This window comes from Strongylocentrotus purpuratus, unplaced genomic scaffold (genome assembly GCF_000002235.5).
Source record: "Strongylocentrotus purpuratus isolate Spur 01 unplaced genomic scaffold, Spur_5.0 spur5_scaffold_19, whole genome shotgun sequence".
NCBI classification, from domain to species: Eukaryota; Metazoa; Echinodermata; class Echinoidea; order Camarodonta; family Strongylocentrotidae; genus Strongylocentrotus; species Strongylocentrotus purpuratus.
The window spans coordinates 22,683,647-22,693,009 of NW_022145604.1; the positions used below are offsets into that span (position 1 = coordinate 22,683,647).

The 9,363-nt window shown below is 37.5% G+C and overlaps 1 protein-coding gene across 6 annotated transcripts in view; it reads right to left on the reverse strand.

Annotated features, from left to right (window-relative positions):
* LOC755106 (F-box/LRR-repeat protein 4) overlaps positions 1-9,087 on the reverse strand; it is a 28,667-nt gene extending 19,580 nt beyond the window's left edge. For 3 of the 6 annotated variants that reach the window (XR_004064975.1, XM_030990612.1, XM_030990607.1), the window contains exons 1-3: positions 8,991-9,083; positions 4,264-4,386; positions 513-776 (exon numbers count right to left, since the gene is read on the reverse strand). Coding sequence is in view for 5 of the 6 variants with exons in the window: in XM_030990612.1 (XP_030846472.1) it covers positions 513-731 (219 nt within the window). In the remaining variant the exon portion in view is untranslated. Of the gene's footprint in view, positions 1-512; positions 777-4,263; positions 4,387-4,696; positions 4,801-8,990 lie in introns of those variants that run through there. The other 3 variants (XM_030990608.1, XM_030990610.1, XM_030990611.1) reach the window with 3 other exon arrangements.
* Between the last annotated feature and the right edge of the window lie 276 nt (positions 9,088-9,363).

The following is a 9,363-nucleotide window of genomic DNA, read 5'->3' on the forward strand; positions in this document are numbered from 1 at the left end:
AATTTGAATATGTTATTAAACCGGTCTTTTGCATACTCTGTGCTTCGTTTCATTTGATTCTGTGAGAATTTATTTTTCATCATTACCAGAACTTAGAGCTGACCCATTAAAGGGATTGGTTAACTTTGTCTCAGATTCTGAAACGAAATCCTGGATTTAGCTAATGCTGCAATGATAATTATAAACCTTTAGGTCAGTCAGGAACCCCATGACTTTTACAAGCCGATCGCCTGTCTGACTATGAAGATATTTATGATTGGAAATCAAAATTTCAAAATTTTTGTTTTCCTATTTTTTATAACACTACGGTTTATTGGGAAAAATTAGTATAGTAAAACAGGTCACTCAAAGATTTTTACTGTGTTGAGGCACTTCATGATCATTTTTTAGCGCAATATTTTTAGGGCTTCAATATTATACCATATCACAGACACTGATAACACGTAGGGTCGTCCATCTCAGTTTCAACATTGTTAAACAATGCCTTTAAAGTTTGAAAGAATTTCACTCACAAAAACACAAGCCTGGGTGAAGTCCCCATAGTTTGGAAAGACGTCCGGCGAACCTGCCAGGTTAGCGGCGACGTATGCCATGGAGCCGTCCCCTCCATACTGTGAACTGAAGTGTATGACCTCCTTGGCGAACTGACTGAGCTCGGTCGAGGAGGAGTAGGCTGACATGGTAGAGGGGGATAGGGTGATCTTCTCCATACAGGTCGGGCTGCAGCCCATGTAGAGAGAGGGAGCCTTGGTGTGTCAGCTGCAGCAAGATGGTTCCTGGAAAACACATAGTTGAAATTTGAGAAAATGAAATTTGTAATTGGATTTTGGAATTTTAAATTGTAATCTTCTCCATGCAGGAAAGGCAGCAGCCCACGTAGAGAGAGAGAACCTTGGTGTGTCAGCTGCAGCAAGATGGTTCCTTGAAAATACATAGTTGAAATTTGAGAAAATGAAATTTGTAATTGGATTTTGGAATTTTAAATTGTAATCTTCTCCATGCAGGAAAGGCAGCAGCCCATGTAGAGAGAGAGAAGGGACCTTGGTGTGTCGGCTGCAGCAAGATGGTTCCTGGAAAATACATAGTTGAAATTGGAGAAAATGAAATTTGTAATTGGATTTTGGAATTTGAAATGGTAATCTTATCCATGCAGGAAAGGCAGCAGCCCATGTAGAGAGAGGGAACCTTGGTGTGTCAGCTGCAGCAAGATGGTTCCTGGAAAATACATACCAGTAGTTGAAATTTGAGAAAATGAAATTTGTAATTGGATTTTGAAATTGGAAATGGTAATCTTCTCCATGCAGGAAAGGCAGCAGCTCATGAAGAGAGAAAGAAGGAACCTTGGTGTGTCGGCTGCAGCAAGATGGTTCCTGGAAAATACATAGTTGAAATTTGAGAAAATGAAATTTGTAATTTGAATTTGAAATTGTAATAATGGTAATCTTCTCCATGCAGGACAGGCAGCAGCCCATGTAAAGAGAGAGAGGGAACCTTGGTGTGTGGCTGCAACAAGATGGTTTCTGGAAAATATATACACTGTACATGTAGTTGGCATTTGAGAAATTGGAATTTGGAATTGAATTTTTGAATAGTAATTATGCTAATCTTCTCCATGCAGGACAGGCAGCAGTCCATGTAGAGATACATAGTTGAAATTTTATAAATTTGAATTTGGAATTTGAATTAGGAATTTGAATTTGGATGTGGAATTAGGAATTGGAATTATGTTTTTCTTTTCCATGCAGGTCAGGCAGCAGTCGATGTAGAAAGAGAGAATATGTGAATGTTTGGCCATTAAGATGGTTCCTGGAAAATATTGAAATGAAGTTTGAGAAATTGAAATTTTGAATTTTGAAATTGAAATTAGAAATGAGGGTAATATTCTCAATACAAGTCAGGCCACAAACATGTACATGTTAGAGAGGGAACCTTGATGTGTTGGCTTTGGCAAGACAGTTTTCGGCAAATTACATAATTCATATTTGAAATTCATTAGAAATTACAAAGTAGAAATCATGGTAATCTTTTCCATGTAGGTTGGGCATCAGTCTGTACATGTATGTATAGAGAAGTTTGACTTGGGTTTTGCGCGCTCCCTATTCTATGCAAGTACGTACGCATGTGTTATCATTAGTCTACTTAGAGCGGGAGACGTTTTACCTGTGACCGAGAGTGTATTTAGACTGCAATATCTCTTTGTAGAAAAAATATTTGAAAACAATTATGGCATCATAGAACCTCTTACACAAAGAGAAAAAAATGTTTTGGGGATCGGTATACCTTAAAGATAAAGACCAATTATGGTCATGCAATTGCATTGTGAAAGAAACATTGTGGAATCGATCAGAAAAGGTTGATCATCTAGCATATAAGTATTGGTGTGTACTGCAAGGTTCTGGAATCATCAAAATGATAAGAACTTGGCCCAGTCTTCGTAAAGTTACAAGCACTGTACACATAAAGATGTATATGGGACTACGCACACGTGCGGGACACATGCGTTTATCTCTCACTTAACAATATATAAACTAATTTACTAAATATATCAATTAGTAGGCGGTTTCCCAGCAAAATTTTTATCATCATGTATTAGTTAAATTATATTCTTTCACATGATTGGTAATAGGAGCTTCCATTTCATTTTTTGAAATTGGGGCATTTCCAATACTGGTCTTTACCTTTAAAGTGCGTAGTCACCCGAAGAGACAGAAGTGTTTTGAATTGATGCAAAATTCATATTATTGCGAAGGGGAAGTCTTACTGATCAAATGTAACAAATTCCCTCTTCAAAATATGTTTGGGGCCTGCAGTAATCATCTCTCAAAATGTTAATTTTGAGATCCGATTTTCTGCCTTCACCGGTCCTCCGTAAATCGTCAAGATTTGTGATGTCACAAGCGAGACACAGCTAGCCCCAAAAATGCATTTTTATGCCTTTCCATGAAATCTATATGATTTTTCAGCAAATTATTCATGTTTTTCAAGAGGAAATCTTTCTATCCATATATAATTTATCCAAAATTATCAGTTGTCATTAATTTTCTTTGGGTGACTACTTTAAATGAATTGAAGACATCACTCAGAAGTTACATGAGAATAATGGCCTAGGCCCCAGAGCATAGTTTTGTTTAAATATTAAAAAAAAAACAACAACAACCAAGAGACATGGATGAAACAAGTTTAAGGAGGACAGACACCTCAGAAACTGATGCTTTTTTTTTTTGGGGGGGGGGGTATTTAAAAAAAATTGAAAATAAAACTCAACGACATAACATATTTACAAAAATATATCAATAAAGTAAATGGATGTATACAGAACACGATACAACACAGGACAACACAACACAAAACAAAACAGCACAACACAAAGACAATGCCTCACTATATAGTCACCCTGACATGCATGCATCAAGGTTACCGTATATCGTCGCCTGGGTGGCAGAAGGGCGTTAGCTCGAATATCAGGTAAAAAATGAAGCGCTAAGCAGAAGGGCGTTAGCACTAAATCGCCTCAAACTTTTTTTAAATGACTTATTTCCGAAAACAATTTATGGCCGTGTTCTACTATAACATAAGTCTTTTAAGTTTTGAACCAATTTTCGGGACAGAAAGCAGTTTAAATATAAAACAAATCTTTAAATGCTAATAATTCGAAAAGTATTTTTTGAGTTGTTTGCACGCTAACACCCTTCTGCCAGCCGGGCAACAATATATTATGCAAGAAAACCAAGACTGGAGTGATGCATTTTTCATTACATGAACCACTAGATCTATATCATGGAGAACATTTGTTTACTTTGTCATTACTCATTAGCTTGGCATATCACTCCAAGACTATTCATCAAAGGCATTGTGTATGTTGATCATATTCTCGGTTTGCCCCCAGTAGCTGATTTCTGCATGCATTAATTTGCCAAAGGTTTGTTGATCTACAAATGCATGAATTCAACTCCACAATTAAAGTGCATAAATGTACATGTAAATATATTTTCTTTCCATAGCTTACAAATTTGGGAATACTTTAAGTTAAATACATTCATGAAATATTCTTTAAAAACTAAGAAAACAGAAAATTTCTCTTTTTTATGTGTCTGCATGAAAATTTATTCTAAAAGCTTAATGCATGTTCCTATGATGAGCATTGAATCATGGAATTCCATAAATTTCACCTGCCAATAACATCCAACAAACTGACAAAAAGTCACCACAAAGTCTTAATTATAAAAGAGGAGAATCTCAGCTTTATAATAATCCATAACTCACCACAGTTAGATGTTCCTACCCTAATGACAGAAGAGAATCCTTTCCATTGCCAAAGAATGCTACTTTAGAGGAAAATGGCATTTAACATCTGCAGGTATTTTTGAAACACTGACTCCCAATGAACTGCGCAAGGTGACAAAAAGAGGATTAAATCTCTATAGAAATGTCTGTGATGGAAGGCAAGCAACAATACCATTGTCCTTAAACTTGGTACATCAATTATGTACATCCTAATTTTTATTTGTCTAAGTTGAGGGGTGGTCAAATGCAAAATGCATGTTCCTATGAAGAGCATTGAATCATGGAATTCCATAAAAATCACCTGCCAATAATATCCAACAAACTGACAAAAAATCACCACAAATAATTTGTTAAGGTTAAGTCGTAATTATAAAAGAGGAGAATCTCAGCTTTATAATGATCCATAACTCACCACAGTAAGATGTTCCTACCCTAATGAAAGATGAGGATCCTTTATTTTTGCCAAAGAATGTTACTTTGGAGGAAAAAGGTAATTAACGTCTGTAGTCTGCAGGTATTTTTTAACAGTCTGAGTCTGACTCTCAATGAACTGCGCAAGGTGACAAAAAAGGATTAGATTTCTATAGAAATGTCTGAGATGGAAGGAAGTCAAACAACAATCTCATTGTCCTTAACCTTGGCACACCAATTAAGCACTTCCTTTTTTTATTTGTCTAGGTTAAGGGGTGGTCACACATGCATTAGCCTCCATAGCTATTTGTAGGAGGGATTACCAAATACAGATAGCCATATCATGGTAAGGCTATGTTAAGCTAGGGAGTCTTCCACTAGCTTTACCTTATTTAACGTATGTGTGACCAACCCTTAAAGGTACTACATGTATGTCCCATTTACAGGCCCAAAAAATGAAAAGGTTGAATTCCAATGGCATTTGAAAGATAATACTAATTTAAAACTTCCCTCAAAACAAAATAAAAGGGCTTGAAAGTGGCATAGTGGGAAAATAACAACCATTAGTTGTCTAATCGACTTAAGCGATTGCAGTCACCTAAGTATTGTCTGATTTTCAGACCCTTTTACCGAATGGTTGTATGTTTTGTGATGCACAAGGATTCAATCAGTTTAATTTAAGCTAATACAAGTAGTGGGTTTATTGATGTAGACAAAAGCTCATGTACCTGTTACAGCTCATTTTATTTACATGTACATGTATGTTATTACCAAAGAAAAAAAATGACAGTTGAGTCAGTCACTCAATAGTGTCTGACAGTGAAGTCTAGAAGGTAAAGAGGGTTTCCTTGCATAATTTGAATACTAGTTCACTGCTAATGTTTACATTTTACAGATAGGACATACATAGCATCTGAATAAAAAGATTACCTATATTGGAACTCAGTGTTATATTGCTCTGGTTCATAACATTACCAGCCAGTGCAATATAACACTGAGGCAATTTTTTTATTCAGATGGTCATATCTCAGCTAATACTGAAAGATAAAGTTGAGTTCTGGTCATGCGATTGCATTGTGAAAGAAACGGTGTGGAATCGATCAGAAAAGGTTGATCATCTAGCATGTAAGTATTCATTTGTATTGCAAGGTTCTGGAATCATCAAAATGATAAGAAATTTAGCCAAGTCTTGGTAAAGTTACAAGCACTGTACACAGAAGGATGTATATGGGACTACACGAACACATGGCGTAAAAATCCGTTCCGATTTTTACGATGTTATATGCCATATTTAGACTATAAAGGCATTTAAAGAGCCATGTTTTTCAGGAAACATGTTTTGTTTGATGTTCTTCCACCCTTGCATAATAACAATGATAATGCTCACAAATTATTTTTCACCTCTTCCCAGAACTTAACCGACTCTTTAATGGCCAAGTCCACTCCAAAAATAACTTACTTTCAATAGAAGCAGAAAAATCAGAAAAACCTATCAAAAGAAGTTTGAGCAAAATCGGATATCTAATAACAAAGTTACGACATGTCATGCTTTAAACGGGTGACGCACACACAAAATTGGACACACATAAAATAGACAAATCAACAAACATTTCAGAATAAATTTCCAGTTCGTACCTTAAATATGACAAAAATGAGAATTGTTCAAACTTTAAAAATATTTACGGAAGACTTAAACTTAAGTGAAATACTTACCTTTTAAGGATGATGAAAAAATCATAACAGAAATAGATTATCTAGTCGAGGGTTTGACTGAAATATCATAATTTCGGACGAAACAGAAAATCTCTTCGCACTAATATCTTATAACATAGAGCCTATGGGAACCAGCGATAGCCAATCTGAAGGGCCCATGTCAGCTAGGCTAGGCACCAACTTACGAAAATGAGGCTACGATCGGATGAACGTCCTGCGCATGTGCTAAATATTTAGAGTAAAGGAGCCGGTTTTCGGCCACTTAAGACACAATCCTTTTTTTTTGGACCCTTTACTTCCTATTTATTATCATTTCTTGTTCAAATCATGAAGCAAATATTATTATTATTTAAACAAAAAAAGATTCCCAGAAAAAAATCACGAATTGCCATGACAATATTCATTTCAATTTTCACTGTTTTGGAACCGGTTATCGACCTAGCGAGTCAGTTTACGACCGCATGTACAAAGTCAATAGGAAGCGCGTGCGCGACGTGCGTTTTCGCGCTGATCTATAGCACAAGAGGGCGGAGCAGGTATCCCACGCCGGAGCTCCCCGGAGCTCGCTTGGTCGAGAACATAGCATTCTTCCAGAATCTCAGGTAAAGGTAAAGTAAAGGTAAAACTAGCACTGCGGTGATCGGAAATTGGAGTTTGAATTAGACGGACATATCGTGTGTGCGTCGTGGTGTTCGGCTGCATTGATTTAATACATGCGACAAGATACTTTTGAGCTTTTGAGCTTTTGTGATAACGCCATTACGAACGTGTAGATGGCGCACAGTTTTTCCTTCATAATCGTTTTGCCTTCGGCGTAGACTAGAAGGGATGAGATTGATTTAGATGACTCCGTGCGCAGCGAGAGTTTACACGGCTTGCAAGATTTCAACATGGATGTCGATTTTGACCCATAATTTCCTTAAAAGGGACCATTTAACGGATTATTTCAGTCAAGTTGGTAAGTGGAACCGACGTAGTATAACATTCTCCTAATTTTAAATAATCAATGCATGAGGTAAAATGACATTTTGGGGGATTTTGGGGGCAAAACGCTACGACCTGAAATGGCCGTGGCGTTATCAAGGGAATGTGTATAGACGGTTTCCGTCTCTAATTTCTAAAGAGAGAGCCGACCCTACCCCAATAAGAGGCTAACGAACGAAAGAGACGGAAAATTCGGTCTACGTGTAGAGCTGCAGAGGCATTTCAATTTTATTAGGGTGTCTGAACGATTTTTCAATTTTCAATTTGGGATCGTTTTTCACCATTTTTGTTTGATATTTGAATTAAAAATGTAATCAGAATGATACATTTCAAATTTCATGTCTCACCGATGTTTCTATCAAAAGATACAGCCCCTTCGAAACGCTGCAATATTCATAGCATTTTGATCAGAATCGACGAAAAAGACGTACACGCAGAGTTATGTTGTTTTGCTAAATTTAGCCAAACAGCTGTATCGCGCGATATGCAAGCTTATGCATATCGTACGCATGTTGCTCAGCCAATGCGCGACTTGCAGCTTGAGCCACGTTGTCCCCGCGCTATTTGCCATTGACTAGTATGGATAGCCATTACGCACAATAATACCCGGAAGTGAATACACGTTATAGTCAATGGCAATATCGGGGAGACAACGTGCGTTGTCTCCGCGATATTGCCATTGACTATAACGTGTATTCACTTCCGGGTATTTTTGCGCGAACGGCTAGCCATACATTCATTCATGTTTCGTTCGTACGCGGAGATGTTACGCGATGTAACCATGGTTTGGACTGAGCGGAGCGCACGCCTCCCTAATTAGCTGATTCCAAAAATGTGGGAAGGGTATTTTCAAACCGTTGTAACAAATGATCCCTTGGGGCTAGCGAAAAAAAAAGGACCTGAATATTATCCTTACGTCTAGCCCTGCTTAAGCCGCGGGGGCGCAGCTCAGGAAAGTGGCAAATTTTGGAGCTAGGATGCAAACAACATTTCAATCGCTGTTTTGACCAAGATATTTTTAGAATTCTGGGGGTGGCCCCCGATGGTGAATATGGAGAAAAACCTGCTCTTTCATATGACACCTCATTTATTGAGTTTCACCTTCAGGATCATTTGTTATAAAGGTTTGAATTTCAAATTTTTTCATAAAATCATTGACCAATTTTGGATGGTTGCGCAATGCACGTAGACCACATAGGGATGCGTACAATCTCTATGGGAAGGGTTTTAGCACACAACATTGGGTGCGCGATCAGACACCCTAATTTTATGTCAGTCAAAAAATTACACCCTCAAGCTGTTTTGAAAGTCACCACTTTTGAAAGTCCATATGCTATCATCTCGTCAGTTTTGATTTCTTTAGATACATGTACAGCACCCCCCCAACATGGTCACAGTCACACTCACAGCTCAACAACAAAAATCACAGAGAAGAAAATTAAACACCTTGCACAGAACCGAAGCTGTGGGACTGCTCGTGAAGCCCTGAGCATCGTCATTGGTTAGATCTAAACGTAGCCACTTGATCTGCATTTTCTTTCACAGTTTCTTCGGATATTCATAAGGAGAGAGAGCAAAATGATAATATGGCTACATACCTGAAGTTAATTGATGCCGAAAACTGGCAGGATTCCACAAAACTCGCGCAACAAATTTTCAGCCTTCCTTGGACTTATTATGGTATGGTACTATTAAAATGCAAAATGTGAAGGAAAGAAAATGCGAGAGTATATAAGCTAGATTAATAAGATAGGCCTCTAGGCAAAAAGTGGGTGGGTGTGGGTAGTGGGGCTAGCTAATAGCAAACGGTTAGCAAAGTGGTTAATTAATTTAAGAAAGCACTTAAATGTATTTTTGGTTTTTTGGTTATACTATGACTAAATTGGTTATATTTAGGGTTGAGGATTACAGGCCTTAAATTAATCCAAGGCCATGGCCGTGGATGCCCCTTTGATTGGCCTCAATGCCCCT